Source organism: Pongo pygmaeus, chromosome 11, assembly GCF_028885625.2.
Source record: "Pongo pygmaeus isolate AG05252 chromosome 11, NHGRI_mPonPyg2-v2.0_pri, whole genome shotgun sequence".
NCBI lineage: Eukaryota > Metazoa > Chordata > Mammalia > Primates > Hominidae > Pongo > Pongo pygmaeus.
In genome coordinates this window covers 75,772,686-75,791,771 of record NC_072384.2, presented here as the reverse complement: position 1 = coordinate 75,791,771, position 19,086 = coordinate 75,772,686, and the positions used below count along the sequence as shown (strand labels likewise).

The window sequence follows — 19,086 nt, the reverse complement described above, 5'->3', positions numbered from 1 at the left end:
ACCACTTTACCTATTTCGTAGGGATTTTGGGGGCGGCGGTTCTAACAAGGGCTATGAGGCTGCAGAATCTGTTTATCCCAGGAAAGTCCCCCCAATTTCCCTGAATGCCAAAGACTCCCAAGTATCCACCTTCCTGGGACACTGGGCCTAGGCTCTATCCAGACAAGTTGGGGGAGCCTGCTGAGCCGGCTGGAGACCGGGGTGAATATACACATTTTCATATTTGTTAGACGCTGTGACCTGCATTTCACCTTATTGCTCGACTTGTTCAGACAGGTCAAAGCCAACGAGTTATTGATGAACAAAAGCGTTAAATATTCACCTCCCGCTCAACTGCCCATACTAATGCTTTTGATCTCTCGGGCTTTTTGTGCTGTGTTCAGCTACAGGGCGCCGAATGTGCGTTTGCTAGCGAGAAGCTTCTGCAGAGATAAGCACCCAGAGCCAGTGCAGGCGAGGAGAGAAGCAAGACCAGGAGGTCCCAGGACACCAGATTTTCCAGACTGGAGCCCAGAGCCCCTTTCACTTGAGCCAGCCTGGTGTATAGGGGTAATTGCTCTTCTAGGGGTGTGCACAGTCTACAAAGGATCGACTAGACTGCCCAGCCCAGCGGGGCCAAAAAACCTGTCTCTGAGCCCAGCCCCAGCTTTTCCAACCAAGAATGAGGGAGACTGGTTCCTGCAGCCCTCACATATTCCAACTCCCATTAAAATAAAATCACTTCCGTTTTGCAGTGAGGGAGGGGCCACAGTTCTTTCTATGACTCTCCCTCCAATACCATCGTCTTAATGAGATGGTCCTCCAGGAGGCTTCACAGGCCTAATCAGAAATGTACCTGTCTTTCGCGGCACAGGCAACTCAGAAAGATCCAAACATCCAAGCCAAGGATCCCACGAGTCTCTGGCCCCACCCCACCGCATCCACTCCACTCCACCCTCCTATGCCTCCTTGCAGCACCAGCGCCTCTGGGGCGGAAATTCTCCAACTGCAGTTACAGAGAAGCAGAGGTGAAAAGAAGGTCCGTATCCCTCCTCGCTCAGCCAGTGTCCCAAGCTCAGGGCCCACACCCCTGCAAACAGATCGGGGGAGGGGCGGGGAAGGAATGTCCACGTAAAGCTCAGAAGCGGGCAACTCAACACACCCACGGCCATAGAGGATTGAGTTTTTGTTTTCAGTGAATTTTTTTAAAAACAGAAGGTTGGCCAGGCTAGACCAGGTTAAGAAGGGTTGGGCTGCGGAGGGGACCGCATTGCCTTGGTGTTTACTGCGTTGGTTTGAAGCCGCTAATAAGACAGGCTGCTAATTAGCAAGCTCTTAACAGAAGTGAGCGCCTTGGCGGAGCTGCACCTGTGCAGAGCAGGAAAAGGCCGCGAAGGTCTAGGGAGGCCCAAGTAGACAAGGGCGAGACCCCGCGGACCGTTCTCTCAGGCAGGTGTCTGTGAACCAGGCCCCAGAAAAGCTTTCCAGGACCTCGATTTAGCGCCTCCACCTCCCGAAGCGGGCTAACCTCGCAGAGCGAGGCCGGGGGTGGAGGGTGGGGGGGTGGGGTCGGGAAGGCAGGGCCTTTCTTCTACCCGCCCACTCCGCTGGCTTGGCCCCTTAGCCCACCACTTCCCCGCGATCAGTACCGTCTCTTCGCAATTCGGAAGAAGCGGGAAGGTACTTACAGCGGCGCTCTCCCATGGTCCTGAACCTGTTGCAATGAAAACGGGGATCACTTAAATTCCACAGGATAGTAAAGCAGACACATATAACACACAGAAAAATGACAAGGCCCAGATACCCCACCAATACCCAGACCTCCCTGCTTCAGGTACCCGCCCCCGGGAACTGCGCAAAGTTCTCCGCGGAGCCGGAGACCGCAGTCCCTCAAGAGTAGAGCCACGGATTATGACAGATTTCGGTCTCCATCGCCTCCCCCACTCCACGCACCCTTGGGCAAAACCTCACTGGTTACTTGGCCCGAGTCAGGTCGCCCGTAACGGGTTTTCCCAGTGGGAAAACGAGAAGCTAGGAGAAAATGGGCCTTTGTGTGTTTCCTTCTGCGCGATCGGGCCGGGTGGGTGCAGGTCCACTGGAGAGGGGGTAGCCGCTCCATCTGCCCCTCACCCCAGCTTCCTATCTCTCCCACCCTGGGAGCAATTCAGCCTCCCTTTCCAGCTTCAGGTTGGTTTCAAATTCCTCAGCCCCAACCAGTGCCCCCAAAACCTGTCTTCTCTTCAAAGAAGAATCAGGCATGGCTGGGACTTGCCACTTCTACTCCATTTCAAAACAAAGAGCAATTTCCAGGGGGAAATGAGGACCCAAATGATAACCAAGGAGGAGGAAAATCAATGGGTTTAAAAGTGAATGGCAATGCTTTAGATTGTTATCCAGCTCTATGGGTATGACATCAATTTTTCAGGATTGCTGCTGGAGAGCTCAGAAGACAATCTTACTAAGCAGTGGTCCTCCCAGAGGCTGGTGTCCAGTTTTAAGTTTTCAGTCTTTCCTGATATTATTATAGGAAAGCAATATCAGCAATCTCAGAGACAAAGCAGCTTCCCCCTCATCCTCTCTTTCTTTACCCACCCAGAATACCACTGTTTTATTCCACTTCTGAAGGAGATGCTCTTTTGGGGAGGAGAGGGGCAGTAAGTCCCTCTCATGAGGTGAGAGCCGTCAATTCCTAACTGTCCCTATCCGGAAGGGAGAGCATGGGAGACCGAGATGCTCATTCTATTTGTTAATTTAGGTTTAGGCTAAAATTAGAATTAACTTCGATGAGACTTATCCCCATCCTAGGCAGAAAAGTCAGGAACAGAGAAATCTCCCACCTCTGAAGTTGTTGTCGAAAAAGTAATAAGTGACTTACTGTTTTTCTTTCTTAGTGGGCAGGGGAGCTGGGAGTAGAACCGTCTCCTTCTTAGCCTGGCGCTGGCTGGAGCCTCTCACGTTCCTATTGCTGCTCCAGGAACCCAGCATCTGCACTTGTATGCTCTTAACCTAATTTATGGTGGGAATTATGTTTTGGCTTGTCAACTCTCAAGCCATAAAACAAAGTTTATTGGAATCACGTGCTCGTAAATAGCCACTCAGGTCCCATCTCTGCAGAACCATAAATAACCTTTGGCTTTAAACTTTTATTCACCAAATAAAGGTTCGCTGCAACTGTTCCCTCAGATTTAAATAGTTCCAAATATCCAGGATGCAAGGGAGGTCATATTCATATCAATACCCCAGGCTTTTCAAACAGCATCCTTTCAGAGAAGCTGTTTAAGTTGGGAGATAGTGCTATTTGGAAAAGGCTGGTTGGTGGGCATGTCTTATGATTCTTTGGCTGCATTCACTGTGAGTACTATCAACCCCTTTATTTCAATAATTTTCTAGCTTTAGATGTGATAAAGAGGAAGGTCAAAAGCCACTTCTTATTTGCTTATGACAGAAGTTGGAAGTTATTTGAGATTTTGTTCAAGTTCCTACAGAGAACGGGTGGTTAGGGAGAGGCTGGGTGGGTTTGGGGGTGGGAGTGGCAGTTGGAATTAACACTTGGCTCCCTCCATATTGTTGTGGATGGGCTTGCAGAAAGTTGAAGGTAGCCACATGCCTAGAGGTTTCTGTAATTTGCTTAGATCTGAAAGGGAAGCCTTTGCAAGTGACCAAACTGCTTAACACAGCAAGACTTGGGGTTTGGTAAAGTGAGAAAGTGGAGAATAGCTTCATTAGAATCTTTGGCAACTAAACCTCCAAAGAAGGTTATAAAACAATAAAACAGCCCTGGTGTGAAGGAGACAGGGTGTGAGGAAGCAAATGAGACTCTCAAGGAATCCAAGCCTAGGAAGTCAGATGTCCCCACTCCCATGGTGTCTCCAAGCACAGGGATTAAGGCTCAAGAACTTTGGGGGCTCAAAACTGGGTGGGAGTTTTAGGAGGACTACCCCCACACCCACACTGCTGCCCCCACCAGGGAGAGAGCCTAAGAGAGGAAGAGAGAGTAGTACACTGCCGCTGTCCTGCTGAGAAAGCCAAGGAAAGAGCTTGGGCCTGAAGCTGCTCTCTAGGAAAATGTGGCATTCTCTGCTTGGGGGAGCCTGGGGTGGGGGTAAGAGAGAGGGAAAGATGCCCTCAGCTCCCACCAAGGAGCATAAATAAAAAGAGAGTTGACCCCCCAGCACCCTTCAATAGCCCACCAGAGTTGCCACCAAACAGTGTAAAAACATGTGTGGTTTTGACTATTCTGATGAAAATAATGGATGTTCTGTGGAGATTTGTAGAGCACACACACATATGATTTCTAAATCAAATTCAGTTGCAACTGTTCCAATCAGAAAGACCCATCAAGCCCATAAAAGAGATCCCTTCATACAAAGATCTCTTTGCATCCCAATTTCCACCCATTCTACATGCATTTTCAAACCCATTTCCTGATTTCACTGTCATTAGCTAGAAAGCAGGGGGCTATTAGTCTGGATTATAAGGCATCCGTTTCTCCTTTTTTTGTTTCATTAGCCATGTAGGAAGATATTTTTCTTTTATGGTTGATGGCATCTGTTTTTAAAAATGGATAAACTCTTCAAAACATAGTTTCTGATTCTGGTTAGCACTAGATGAGCAGCTGTAAAATAATAATAATAATAGTTTGAGGGGTTGAGAAGAGCTTTCTTTATTTTCCTGTAACCTTTATTTTCCTGTAACTGCCTCGTTAGAAGGCCGAGGCAGGCAGATCACGAGGTCAGGAGTTTGAGACCAGCCTGACCAACATGGTGAAACCCCATCTCTACTAAAAATACAAAACTTAGCCGGGCGTGGTGGCACGCCTCTAATCCCAGCTACTCAGGAGGCTGAGGCAGGAGAATCGCTTGAACCCAGGAGGCAGATTTTGCAGTGAGCCGAGATCGCACCACTGCACTCCAGCTTGGGCGACAGAGCTAGGATCCGTCTCAAAGAAAAGAAAGAAATTAATCCAGTACATATTAGTTTCCAGGCAATTGTGATGAGCTTTTTATAAGAATGGGGTAAGGAGAAGATACGACTGAGGAGAAATAGTGTTTGAAACAGTGATGGGTACCCAGTCAGGGCTAGGTAGACATTCTTTGAACAAACGGTGATGAAGCATGGTGACTGAGACATGCTTGCAACCTTTATTGTGGCCTACACAAAAAGATAAAATTACATAGCCTACTCTGTATATTTAGACAATAACAGAAAAGTAGCTGTGAGTAAAGAAAAGGAGAGACGAAAGGAATATAGTGAGGCAGACATCATTTATGTCTTGATCTTAGGAAAGCGAGGCAAAGTGATTAAAGTGATAGTAAGTGTCCACCTTCTCATAATCTTCTCTTGTCTCCTCCTTCCCCTGTTCCTTTTCTCCTCCACTCCTCCTGGTCTTCTGTAGATGAAAGAAAGAGTGAAATGGGGAAGAGACGCTGAGTGGTGGAAAGAGCAGAGCTAGCATGTGGCAGTTTGTTGGGGAGTTTCCCAAGAACTTGCAATGGTTATGGTGATAAAGAAGAGGCAGTGGGGAAAGACAAGTTGAGCCTTCTTAAAAACCTAGAAGGAATTAATTTATAGGTAAAGTGGGACTGTGGGTACTGTCCTTCCCCATGTGGCTAAAAAGAGCCTAGCAAGCTCCCATGAGATAGGGCACCTTGTAGGGCTCCTCCAAACCCTGGGAGCCAAAGTAGCTCGCAGGAAGGAGGAGAGAGTGAAGGGGTCCCGGGAGGGAGCAGCCCTACCCCAAAAGTAATGAAAGTCAGCCCTCTGCCCACCCTAAGGGCCCCTGCTAGGTGGCTCCAGGAAAGAATGTTCTCATTTTGGCCCTTAAGAGGGCTTTTGCCTGAAGGGGGGTGGAGCTTTCCTCTTAAACTAATGTTTGTACAACCAGAAGAGATAGGTGGGGCTTTGAATACCTGGCCAGGGGCAGGTGGAGAAAGAAGACTGCCCAGGGCTGGTACTTAAGGACATAGTCTGGGGGTATAGCCAGAGAAGGACTGAACAGGGAGTCCCCAGCATGAAAGAAACGTAACTCTATATGCCTGGCACTATACTCCATCACCAAAACAGAAACATTTCTCTCCCTGCCCACTTCCCCCCACCCCAGTGGAGTCACTCATTGGAACTCTGGCTTGAGGACCCAGGGAGGCAGAGGTGACCCCAGACAAAAAGGCCAATAGTGAGGGAAGAGACCAAAACAAAAGGGGAGGGGGCTTAGAGCAAGATGTCTGAGAGCAGAGCGGAGGCTAGAAATAAGGCTCCAAGTGGTCCCAAGAAGGTCAGAAGAGGCTAAGGTGGCCATCTAAGTACTAGGAGAACCAAGATTTGTTGGAACAGGAGGTGCTGCCCTAGGCTGTAGGCAGAACACTGCCTGACAAGGTTGGTAGCAGAAGAAACTGTATGTTTTGAGGGAAAATCTGACCCAGGAGGACTTCCTGGTTAAGCCAAGCAAAGCAGCTTGGCCAAGAGCTACTAAGGCTCTCATGAGAAAAGTCTGTAGCCAGAAGTCATGGACCCAGAACTAAGGGTGAGGACTTATCCCTCAGTTCTCCACTGACCCTTCCAATTCTTTGAAATTCCATACATCCTTTATGAAGAGTTATAAAAATACCCTTTCTGGCTACAACCCCCACACATGTTGGGGGCAGAGGCTCAGCTGCTGCCCTGGAGCCCAGATCCTGGGGCACAAGCAGTTAAAGGGGTGAGAAGGGTTGGAGGGAGTGGAGGTGGGGCTCCTCGGCTTCATTGGCTGTTGTTGGTCTTTTGCTTTCCTACCCTGCCCTAGATTTTAAGAGACTAAGGAGGGTGCTTGCCCTGGGGCTATAGGACAACAAGAGTAACAACCAGCCCAGTGGGTGTGACTGACAGGACAGGGTGGTGATGGAGAAAGTGATTGCAGGAGCTGGATAAATGGGCCTGCTCTCAGGAAAGACCTGAAGCCATCTGTGGGAGTCGAAGATGTGCCTGTGTGAATGTGAGGCCTCCCCTACCTGATACCTGCCCACTGAGGAGTTAGGGCCACTTTCTGCCTGGTGTAACCCTGATACATTTAGGTGCCAGACACTGAGACCCAATGGGCCAGGACTATGTGGCCCACAACAGCAATAGGTTAAGTCACAGAACTATGTTCTCCTGAGTCTACTACTTCCTGTGTGTTCAAACCTGTCTTGTCCTCCATAGAATTCAAAAATTTGGTGAGTGAACCAAGGGTCTTTTGCTCTAAAAGTCTAGGCCTGATTACTCAGCAAAAGGGGGATAATAAGAAACATGTATGTATTGAATACTTGGTATGTGGCAAAACACTGGTTTAAGTACTTAACCAGTGAGTTAAAGTACATAAAACAGAATAGTGCCTGACATATAGAATTGCAAGTAAGTAAAAATTCTCATAGCAACCCTTGAAGGTACTCTTATCCCTCCTTTTCAAAGAAATTAACAGGTCTAGAGAGTTGCAGTACTCGCCTAAGGTCAGGCAACAGGTAAGTGGTACCATGGCAGTCTGAACCCACAACCCGCTGTCTTTGAAATCTCTAAGCCAAAAGTAAGGGATCCACGGCCTCTTCCCTAAAATGAAAGTACTCAGTCTATAGGGTGGTGACCTTAAAAACCACAACCCTGGATGGAACCCTAGGAGCTCTGGGGGATGCCTAGTTGTAGAGGTAGAGGGAACTTGATCTTTGGAGAACAAAGGATCATAAAACGAGCAGGAGAGATAATTGACCAGTGGTTCTCAAACATAAGTATGCAGCCCAAGTGCCCTGGGCGGAGGAGTGTTTACAAAATGCAGGTCTCTGGGAACCATATCTGGATATTCTGATTCAGTAGGTCTGGGATAGGACCCAGAAACCTGCATTATAAACAGGAGATTTGATGCAGGTCTTCACTGAGAATCATTATCCTAGAGAAGGTGGTGGGGAGAGGGGGACAAAAGACTGCATTGCCAAGAGATAACGGAGGATCAGTGGGATTGGGTCAGAGCATTATTTAAGTAAGGTGTCGCTGGCTCTTGAACCTGGTGCAAGGAGTGCCCATTGGAGCCCACAAAAGGCCTGAAATGAGCGAAGTGGTGGTAGAAGACTGGTTGGGTGGTGTGGAGTAGACATGCGCATCTGGCTAGTTCTCTCGAGCTGCAGAGCAAATGGAATTTACCCAAGCTCTGAGTCTCCAGGGAGTCCCAGGACCCAGGCCCTGTTCTAAGTGAGCAAGGGCAAGGCCCATCAACCTATTGGAGGAGGCACTAAAGGATGTGCTTTTCAAGGCTGTCCATTCTGGGTACCAGGAATCCTGGGCAAGGTAAATGACAAGACCCACGGCCCAGCGGGAGGGGCTGGTTGGGATCCGCGGATTGGGCCCAGCTTGCCCCACACAGGATTCAAGTTGCTGCTCCTAGAAGCGCAGCACGAGGAAATCGCGCCCCCTCCGGGAGGGCGGAGAAAGCGAGGTGGCCCGCCAACCCGGAACGGCCCTAGGCTCCCAGGCCTCGGAGCTGCTTCCACTGCCAGTCTGGGGAAGGGAACCCCTGGGGGGATGGGGCGCAGCACCGTCGACCCTTGTTCGAGGCCCCACACACTGCGCGCGGAGGTAGAGTGCGCGGAAAGGAAAGAGCGGGTAGCGATCCCTCCGCTCCCGCCGTCCCCGGCCCGCCGCAGCCGGCGAGACGCTTGTCCTACAGCGCCTCCTCCTGGACGAGGCGCCAGACAGCAGAGAAGGGAGACCACCAGCCCCGGAAACCTGAGGCTGGGACTTCCTCCGGCAGGCGGAGGTCTCCCCGCACCAGAGGCTGGTTCTACAGTGTCCCCTAGGGCGGCTGGAAGGAGCAAGAGGGACCTGAGGCCACTTCTCATCCCCTACCCCTCACCCCAGGACAAACAACAAGCTCGTGGCCAAGAGGCGCTTGTCCCCCATTATTTAAGCGAACCCAGGCGGGAAAAGCCCTTCTATGTCCGTTTGTTTGTTTGTTTGTTTGTTTATTTGACTGCTTTTCGCCGAGCTGCTGCCCCCCGGAGCCCTCGAATGTGCTGTGCTGGCATAACAAGATCCGGGAATGATCAGGCTGAAGGATTGGCCTGAAGTGTGGCGGTTTGAACAGGCGCCAGGAGGAAAGGCCTTTTCCCAAAGTAGTAGCACCAGGCTGAAAAAAAAATCTACAGCCTTCCCCGAGGGGCAAATATATGATATATATATATATATATATATATATACAGATTTAAATTGGGGTGAGGTGATAAGTCATAATGATTGGAAATGTAGCCAAAGGTAGAACTGTTCAGCTATACAGGGAAGGCTGAGATAAAGGCAAGATGAGTAGCGAGCCTTGACGGAGGGAGAATGGAAAGATCGGGTGTATCTTCCTGCTCGAGTCTACTCGCCCTCCCCCCACCCCCGCTCCCCACACCCATGCTTTGCGGATCGAATTCTCGGGCTAGGCCATTTCACTGCACATGCGCTGGACGCCTGGCGCGCGTGTGTGGCGGGCGCTGCGCGGCCCTGAGCTGTGCGGCCGGCTTGCACCGCGCAGTGCGGATAGAGTACCGAGCACCGCTTTTACGCCTGGATGCAGAGGAGCTTGGGAACCTCATCTCAAGAAGCAAGAAACATACTTTTCTTTTTCAGGAAAACATGTATTATAAGCTTCAACTGTCCTTTCTGATTTGCAAACCCTATTCCGCCGAACAAGCAGCATCTCCTCGTTGCCAATGAACACTCTGAAGGTTGTTATGTGGATCAGAAATGTCACATCTAGGGCACCGCTTCCCTTGAGTCGTTCTTCAAGGCGGGGAAAACCATCCTACTTCCAGAGAGCACAACTTCTCCCTCATTCTGCAAAACTATCAAGTCTAAAGGACCAGTCCCTAGAAAGAGGGCATCTGTTCACGCCATTTCCGAAAACGTGACCCTAAATTGAATTTAAGTTGAAATTCTGAGTTCTTGATGGCTTCTCCCCAGCTTCCGGTGCCCCCGCATACCCTACCCCGCTGCCTGGCCTCCGCACTGCGGCAAGGCCGTAAATACCTCTAACAGCTGCCTGCCAGCCCAGGGTGAAATACTGTCTTTGTTCGATTTCCCTTGCCTCTCTGATTCAGAAAACAGAACTCTGACGAAATTTATTTGTAGAAACATCTGACGGGAAAATACGCTTTGTTTTCAGCTCTCGTGCTTGGCCACATTTATAATGTCGAACTTCGCTCTTTCTCCTAGTCCTCGCCAGAGATCTCAAGCCCAGTTCATGGCCTGACCCGTCGTCACCAAGGCCCGGACATGCTATCGGCTCCCTGATCTATGAGAGAACAGAAGTTTCGGCCAAGGACACTGGGAGTTATACTTCCGGGCTTCTCAGCTCTCAGGGTCGCAGCGTTTTAAAATTTCGTTTCATTTTTTGGTTGGGTTAACAGAAACAATGGGGTTATTTCCGGTAGTGGCAACAGCACGAACTAGTCTTCTTGTGGACTAATGGCCCGAGAGTTCCTGTGATTTGCGGATTATTTCCCTTAGATGCAATCGACCATTTCGTTCCAATAAGAATTAATGCTACCACGGGGCTTACAAAGAACCCCTCAAGTCTTCCAAATCTGCCCATGACATCAACCTCTGCTGCGTAATCGGACCTGCACCCAACCCAGGTTTTTAGTCACCCAAGCGCGCTGGGCTACAGAACCAGGGAAAAGCACTGAAGCTCTGAACATAGAGCTTGGCCATCAGGGCCACACCCCCACCCCCACCCGGGTACCATCCGACCTAGGGACTCTTCCTGCTCCGAATCTACCCGGCAGGGCCTAGAAGCCACTGTCCAGGTGCCTGCTTTTCAATGGGGAATGCTTTTTACCCCGATCAAAGAATGACCTCAAAGGTCATTGTACTGTAGTAGAGAAATAATTACAAAATACAAACACCCCAAATAAAAAAAGAATCACTTAAGTTTCTTATTTGTAAGTGATCAGAGTTAGTGATCTAGGAGAATTTGCAGGCATCAGCTGGCCACAAATCGTGGATCTCCATTTTGAAATGAGCATGATTCCATCACTAATTACAAAAAACACCTTTCCACAAAGATGACATGTTTTGTTCAGAAACGCTTTTATGGCCAACGTTGTTACATTGGAATTTTAAGGGAATAATAAGTTAGGATTTACCACTGGGTGCTTGGGGAACCATACCCTTGCCTTGCGCAGGCCAGTCTCATGCGCAATGCGGCAGATTGTCCAAAGGTTTCATTTCACAATGTTCATGAGGGAATAGGCAATAGGATTTGCGAACTGCATCCGCAAGTGCCATTCAAAATTAGTGGGAGAAAATAGCTTTTTTTCTTCTGCAAAGGATTTTCTTTTATGCATATTGTTTCAGTTCAGCAGTTTTGAAGTTGAGGGAAGAATGTTGCAATGTAATATTTATTAGTAGGCGGAAAAAAAAACACAACCCATCAATACATTTAGAGAGAAAAAGATCTCTTTTCCTACGCTGGCAAATAAGAAACACACGATGTTTCAACACAGAGATGTCTTGTATTTCTCAAAGATCTATCGGGTTTTTACCAAGACCTGCACCATGTATTCTGATACCATTACCTCCCAAAACATGCATTCATTTTGTGATATAAAAGAATCCAAATTCACCTGACGGATTATCATATGTGGGAAGAGCCTATCTTGAGTGGTTTAAAAATTTCCCTAAGAACTAGAGAAACATTTAAAAATATTTAAAATTCCATCTCTTACAACATAAGGCCCAATAAACCATCAACCCTAGAAATTAACCAGCATCAGTCACTAAAGCCTAGATTCAAACACCAAGCACATCCTAGAAACAGAGAATTCACCCCACCCCCACTCAAGCCCCAACCCTCAAAAAACACCTGTTAGCCTCCCAGGAACCTCTGGGCACGGCCACAGGTAAACCACAAAAACCACAGCTCTATATAAAATGCCTTTAGTGACCCCCAGCAAAGTGGAGACGTTCAGTAGTAACCCGTCTATACACTTTCCCAGGGTAGGATTGAGGGGCTCTCCATCTAGGCAGTGGGATCCTGTCTGTGGCTACCCATCTCTCAAAATTTCTGAAATAATACTGCCCCCTTAGACTTCTGAACCCAGCCGGACCCCACCCCAGGCCCCAGGGGACGCCCTAGGAACGAAGTGATTGGGGGAAGGGGCTTAGATAGCGACCCCCAGTTCCCTGGGAAATGTAGGGGAGCAGCCGGACTGAGCTGCCCAAGGGGGTCGGCGCCCCAGGCTTCTTGGTGGCATGCTGGGGCGCGGGGAGGGGGCGATTCTTACCCGAAGGCTGCCGAGCTGCAGGCGGCGGTCGGTCCGGGCGTCTGCTGTAATCCACTAGGCGCTGCCTGGCTGCGCTCACTCTCGGACGCAGAGACCCGCTCATGTTGGTGAAGAAGCCGCGCCAGAACCGCGGCCGGCTGCTCTTGGCAGGCGGTGTCGGCGCCGGCGGGGGACTCGGCGCCCAGGGCCCCTTCCAGGCCCTCCCTCGCCGGGCTCCCCACCAGCTCTGGAGCTGGCGGCGATGCGGACCGAGTGAGCGGCGGTAGGGCCAGGTCGGGCGCCGGGCGGGAGCCGAGGCCGCGGCGGACTCCGCAATCCCGCAGCCGGCGACTGGAGCCCACCTCTGCAGAGACAAAGGTTAGAAAAAGAGGGGGTGAGGCTCTGGGAAAGCAGAATGCGGGGGGAAATTCGCCTGGGAAATCAGGAAAAAGGCCGTGAAGGCGAGCGGCGCCTGCACATGACCAGCCGCAGCCAATGACGACCGCAAATAGGTCATAAAAAGGTCTATTACCAAGTTGTAAATTTTCTTCAAACAAAAAGGAATTTACTGCAATTCCTTGCGGATTTTGCACATACAGCTCGCAAGCGCCATGTTTTTTCCTCTCCTGCTTTCTCTCTCCCCCGCCTCCTCTCTTCCTTCTCCTCCTCCTCTCTCTCTCCATTCTCTCTCTCCTTCCTCCCTTCTCTTTCTCTGTCCCTCTTCACCTTCCCCTTTTTTCTTCCCTTCGTGGTTCTTACCTCCCTCCCCGCCTCCTCTGTTTCTTTTTCTAGGGTTTATTTGTGTGTGTGTTTGTGTGTGTGTGTGTGTGTGTGTTCTTTTCTTTGGTTTGGCTCAAAACCTCTGCGCAGTTGGCCATTGTGAAGGAGGGAAATGAACTCAATGTACTGCTCACGCTCTGGGGAAGCGATCCCCACAGCTACCTCCCCCCATCTCTCACCCTGTGCCAGTCACTTGGCTTCTCCTCCTCTCCCCTCAGGAAAAGGCCTGTCCCCAAAGGCAGCCAGCCACTTTCGGTTTCCCCTCCTCCCTCTCATCTTGCAAGCCAGCCCCAGTTATCTTGGGAAGAAAACGCGGGCTCTGCAGGCCAAGAAAATGTGCCCCCCACACACCGCTCCAACATAAATTGGGGTCCCTCCCAGTCCCGGGAGGTTCTGCAGTAGGATAATCACCAACCAGCTTAAAGGCTGGAAATGGTTTTAGGTACTTGTCAACCTCTCCGAAATACCCGTTTGAAAGTCTACCACCTGGTCTTTCTCCACAGAAACATCTTTCTGGACAGACAGGGTTATGGTTTCTGGATCCCTTCTGAAACTCCTTGCTCTACGTCCCCCTCTAAGAGCAATTCTCATTTTTATGGAGTTTAATTCTAGTTCTCCCCTCTCCCCTTGCCCCCAAATATTTCCCAATTGAAAAATTTGTTCAACACAGTACTGAAAAGACATTTGTTCAGGAAAAGAGTGACTTCCTCAGATCAGCCTAGAAAAAAAAATAATTTCTTTTCCTCAAAGGCCAGTGTCACATTCCCTTTATATTTTTCACAGGAACTGCTCTGGTGAACTCCCCCTGAAAGTAAATGTCCTTGGCTGGCCTCCAGCATTCCCCTCACAGGCATGGCCATGCAGCCTTCAGAACCTTCCTGAAAGAGGTAACACCACCCCCCATCCTTTTAAACACAGTGTCTTTAAACTTCCAATACTATGTTACAAATATTTGCATCGGATATCTGTGTATAAGTTCTCTGCTATTAACATCTGCACACCCAGTAAGTGCCTAAGTGGATGTGGACTGAAGCAGGAAGCAGCACAGCACCCTCTGGAGCAGGCCATTTGTTATCCCTTGAAAAAGTTCTGATGACCTTGGATGTTTTTGATTAAAGGACTTTTGCTGCCATCTGTCAGCAAAAGTCATATTCTTTCTAGAAAAAAAGCCAATGGGCCCTAACTTTGCTGGAGGGAACTGCAGCAGCAGCCAGGGCCCATTAAAATGTTCTCTCTCCTCCCATGTCCACCCCTAGATGCCCAAGGATTCAGCAAACACGGGGGAAGCAGAGGACACAACAAGCTTGGATGTGAAATAGCACTTCCTTCTGTATTACAGAATAAAACAATATTTTAAATTACACAAGCAGATGGGGCAAGTTTTTGGGCCCTCACAAGCCCAGAAGACTTCACACTGGTATACTGGTGTATACATGTGGAATTGAGCAAAGAACTTGTTTAATTCCAAAATTTTCTGAGAAATAATCTCAATAGTCAATTTGCCTCATTATCTTCTCCCCATCTTACCCAAATAAAAGCAGAGCTTTATGACCCTCCCTTTCAACTTGGGGAATGAGGGCCGCAGAGACTTTGCACTGAAAAGCAGCCATATTTGCATTTTTCTCCCCTTGTACGGAGGTAAGCGATATACTGGGTTTTGTGGAACCTCACAAAATGGCATCCTTGAACTGACTTCTCTGAAAACCACTGAGACCCACATTCTCTTTTGTATGTTTCTGGTCATTGCAAATGGAGAGCCTAAATCACTCAGAAGGCTTGGTTCTTTCATTCAGTGTTAACACTGGAGAGTACTATTTTTCTCTAAACGGTTTACAGACCTCACTAGGCAGACTGCTGCAGTCCAGGGCTGAAAAGTGCTGCCTGGGATGGCAAAGCATTCTCTGAAGGTTTATGCAAATTTCTGCAGCAAAAAAATGTTCGCTTGTTGCCTCAATGCTTGGATGTTGACACATTTGAGCCAATTAGAAGGGCATCTTGTGCGCAAGTCACTGCCAGTCTGTCTGCATGAAACACCATGATGGGGGGTGGGGATGTCTAGTCAGTTTAAGAAAGAAGGTGGCGATTGTGTGTGATGTGTAATTCCCCCAGGTCTTTATTGGAACACAAATCTATGCTCTTCCCAGCTACAAAAGGAAACATTTACCAAATCAACACTCTGGGCGTGTGTGTAAGCTATGTATACATACAAATTCATAATCTAATATATACCAGCTATTGCAACAGTCTTTGTCTGTACATGAGGTATGCATTTACCATGGTTTAGGCGGCCAGTGGGACCAGAAGTTACACTTTGAGACCAGCACAGAATGCTGAAGAAATGACAATTTTATCTCCTCTTCCTTCCTTGATTTCCATACCCACCCATACACAGGGCTCCCACCTGACAATCCTGCCAACATTATTTCAGGGTTCTAAAAGTATCTGGTGAGCATCCTTGAGCAGGAGACAGCCAGTTTTGCTAATATACAAAGGAGTCCTGAGTCCCTTAAATCCAGGGCAGCTGGATTTCAGCCAGCACTGGTCTTTGGATGGTTTACACTGGAGGCTGTTCCCCAGCCTCTTGGCCCTTGGCATCCTTACTCTGTACCAGCCGACAGCAGAGTCTTAAGCAGTGCACAGAGCAAAACATTCTCAAATCCAGCATAGGCATTTGCAGCTGTCTCTTGGAGTGCAAATGTTTAAGTCCTGGGCCACCTGTGATTTAAAATTATCTTTCCTGGCTCCGGTCAGAGAATGTCACAGCCATCACTTCTTCTCAGCATGGAAAGCCAGGTGGTGCTTTCCTTCTGACCTGGCCAGTGGCAACATTTCTGTGGTCCATGAAGCCACAGGCAAACAGCCTGATAAAACCCGATGAGGTGACCCTGGCGCAAAACTATAGGATTCCATTTTCTTATCTATGTAATAAAAGCAACTGTGGAAATAAAAACATACCCCTTTGAAAATAAACATGGTTAGAGAAAGCAGAGAGCTCTTCGATGACTACCTAATAAAGGTGCTTTCCCTCTTTCCGGAATGTTACATTACTTGAATTTCTCCTCTTTTCTCCCGCTCCTCTTCCCCCAACTTTCCCCTCTAAAATGGCAGCTGCAGGAGCAGCCTCCAGTGGAAAATGGATATCTTGTTAATAACAGATGCGAAAACCCAGCATCAACGCCGGCTCAATGCAATAAGCTGTGGTGTAACATGGACTCTGCGTTGTCCCCCACTGGGCCTACAACTTGAGTCCTTTAAGAGGATCAAAGTTCTCAGAGCATCTTAGCAAGATTATTTAGAGCAAGATAGACTAGCCAGTCCTCTCTGGAAAAAGAAGGGGCCCCTGCGGCCTTTTTTTTTTTTTAAACAGCGCGGAATGTTTGTAACCCCACCCCTTTCTTATTAAACAGAAGCCTTGAGCGAGTCCTTTCCTTCGTGTGAGCCCAGGCAATTGTTAGTGATTCATGGAAAAGGGGTATTTGCGGCGCTCAAAGACACTAGCTCCAGAAAGAGATTCATTTATTTATTAAGGAGCTAGCGACATTCCAGAGTTGTTTACACTCAGGTTTTTCTGCGTTTCCTCTCAGGGCTTGTTTCAAATAGGTGAGGCTATCGCTTTCCTGAAGAACAGCAGAGGACGTACCAACCGACGTCTGAGATGCGCACAGCAAGCTGGTTTAAAACCAGCGGCGAACAGAACGAAGGCAATACAAATAAGTATGGCACCTACTGAAAATAACGGAACACAGCGGCAGCCACCGCATAAAGAACTAGCGATTTCAGGCGATTACAAGGGCGGTTCAAAACGAAAGCAAGTTAAAAAATGAGACGCATTTTACAAGGCGATTTGCCAGAGTTGCCAGATTATTTAATTTGTATGGACTATAGAAAAATAATTGTCAACTTGGACATTGTCTTTAAACTCTTGTCACTGGCCCAATCTTTTCCTTAAGTTTAAGGAAGCTGCAGAGCTGGACTACATGTTACACTCTTCAGCTAATACGTGCTTTTCAAATATTTAGCCCAGCCTTTTCCCCGAGATATTACATTTAGAAAATACGCAAAGAAACCTCTTAGGAGTAAATAAAACGCACCCGAACTATTCATTATAAAAGAAAGAATAAAAAATCCATAAATAATATTGTAATCAAATAATATAAAGTAAATATTCTGCAGACATAATTTTTTTAAAAAATTAATAGACTCCTTTTAATTTACTCACCACAAAGATTAAAATGTTCAAGTGCACTTGTTTGATTAATAAAGCATTTTATATGCAATTAAGTGCTAATCATTAGGAAGTTTACGTTGTTCAGGCAAATCACCAGCTCAGACATCAAAAACCATTATAAAAATATAGCTACAAGGTCAGTATCAAATTACCCTTCCATAGGACAGCTCAAGGACTGCTTCTATGTGATACTAGAAACTTTTTTAAACACCCAAATCCCTCTCAAAGCGCAGAAACCTCAAGAGCAGTGACATGAAGGTAGCTTGAAACACAGGTAAGATCCTTTCCAACAAAGAAAGTAGGTGGTGTCCACAGCATATGGTGATTATTAGTTTTAATAGTCTGTGGTAAAATTTTAAAGGTAGAAGTTAATTTGTCGGGCCTTCGGCTCTGTCTTCCTCCAGCTCTTGGGCTTCCTTTTTCGTTTCCCCGTCCTTCACCTCCTGCCGGGAAACGGGAAATTTGTCCTTGTTGTTTTCCTTTTTCCATTTCATTCTCCTGTTCTGGAACCAGATTTTTACCTGTCTCTCGGTGAGGGCTAGGGCGTGGGAAACTTCGATTCTTCTTTTCCTGGTCAGATAGGGGTTAAAAAGAAATTCCTTTTCCAACTCTAGAGTTTGGAAGCGACTGTAGGTTTGTCTTCCTCTTCGTCTACCAGGAGCTGCTGATTAAAACAAAAAAAAAGGGGGGATAAACGTTTTAAAAATGTTATGGTACCTCTGCATGTTGCTGGAGGTTTGTGGAACGGGGGTCTACGGGGTGAAATATACACAGCGCTCTTTAGCTCCGATATATATAGGGTGTGCAGGCAAGAGGGGCAGAGAGAAGCTCTTCACAATTATTCTGTCCCCATCATCTTTACATGGTTCCTACTTTTTTAAAAAAAAGTCTGTATTACTTTATGAATAAGAGCCACTGTGGCTACACAAGAAGGAAAAGGAGGGGGAGAGGGAAGGGGAGTTTTAAAGCCAGAACGTGAGATGAAAGCAAATTTCTCCCCTTCTCCCTTCTTAAAAAAAAAATGCATCCCAACCTTGTGGTCTCATCCAGGGAAACATTTGAGAAGGAGACGAGCTCTGATTTAAGTGGTCTGGGTCCTCGCCAATATTACCACTGGACGATTTACAGTCAGGATATTGTACCAGCTCGGCCTCTTGCTGGGTCGTAAAAATCGGCTGTCTCTGTAAGTTATCGTATCCGTAAAACTTCGCGGGCTCCCCGTGACAGGCAATCCCGCCGCAGGGGGGAGGCGGCGGCGGAGGCGGAGGATGCGGAGGAGGAGGGGGGGCGGCCTGGTAGGCAGCGGCCGGGCTGCCCCCGCCGGGATGGAAGTAGTCCTGGCCCCGGCCGTCCCCACCGCCGCACCCCGTCCCGGAGGGCGGCGGCGACGGGTGCGGGTGCGGGTGCGCGTGCGCCTGCGGGGGCGCGTGCGGGAAGCCGGCGGCGCTGTTGCCATAGAGCTGCAGGGCTGCTGCGGCGGCGGCGTGACGGCCGCCGACCTCGGGCGCGAAGTGACAGTCGTAGTAAGTGGGATTGATGGCCTCGCCCGCCGCCGCCGCCGCCGCCGCCGCGGCCGCCGCCTTGTACTTGGAGTACAGCGGGTTCACGAAGTAGGAACTCATTGGGGCGTCAGCGGCGGCGGCCCGGGGCGGGCGGGCGGCGCTAAGCAGCCAGGGAGCGAGCCTTGACTCGGCCGCACTGCCGCGGGGACCTCTGGGGCGGCTGCTCTCGCCGCCGGGCTACTTCGCTGCTGCCGCCCGCCAGCGCTCGCGCGTCGCTTCTGAGGCTGGGCAACCGCGGGCGCTCAGCTACTGGGCGCTCATGCCTGGGTCTTGCGCCCGCCGCCTCGGCTTCGCG

General features: G+C 49.0%; 1 protein-coding gene and 1 long non-coding RNA gene across 3 annotated transcripts; one reads left to right on the top strand and one right to left on the bottom strand.

The window, feature by feature from the left end:
• The first annotated feature begins 12,460 nt into the window (after nt 1-12,460).
• LOC129031520 (uncharacterized) lies at nt 12,461-15,985 on the top strand. The gene is made up of 3 exons (XR_008501067.2): nt 12,461-12,599; nt 13,785-13,888; nt 14,258-15,985. It is a non-coding gene; the product is annotated as an uncharacterized LOC129031520 (long non-coding RNA).
• A 517-nt stretch (nt 15,986-16,502) lies between these two features.
• Nucleotides 16,503-18,851, bottom strand: HOXD8 (homeobox D8). Of its 2 annotated transcripts, none has more exons than XM_054478090.2 (2): nt 18,263-18,851; nt 16,503-17,893 (listed from the first exon to the last, which is right to left on the bottom strand). In XM_054478090.2, the coding sequence occupies exons 1-2, from the start codon at nt 18,849-18,851 to the stop codon at nt 17,598-17,600; spliced, it is 885 nt and encodes a 294-aa protein (XP_054334065.1). In that variant the 3' UTR covers nt 16,503-17,597. The 2 variants fall into 2 exon arrangements, with proteins under 2 accessions (XP_054334065.1, XP_054334066.1); XM_054478091.2 differs by having other exon boundaries at nt 16,503-17,890.
• Nucleotides 18,852-19,086: the final 235 nt, after the last annotated feature.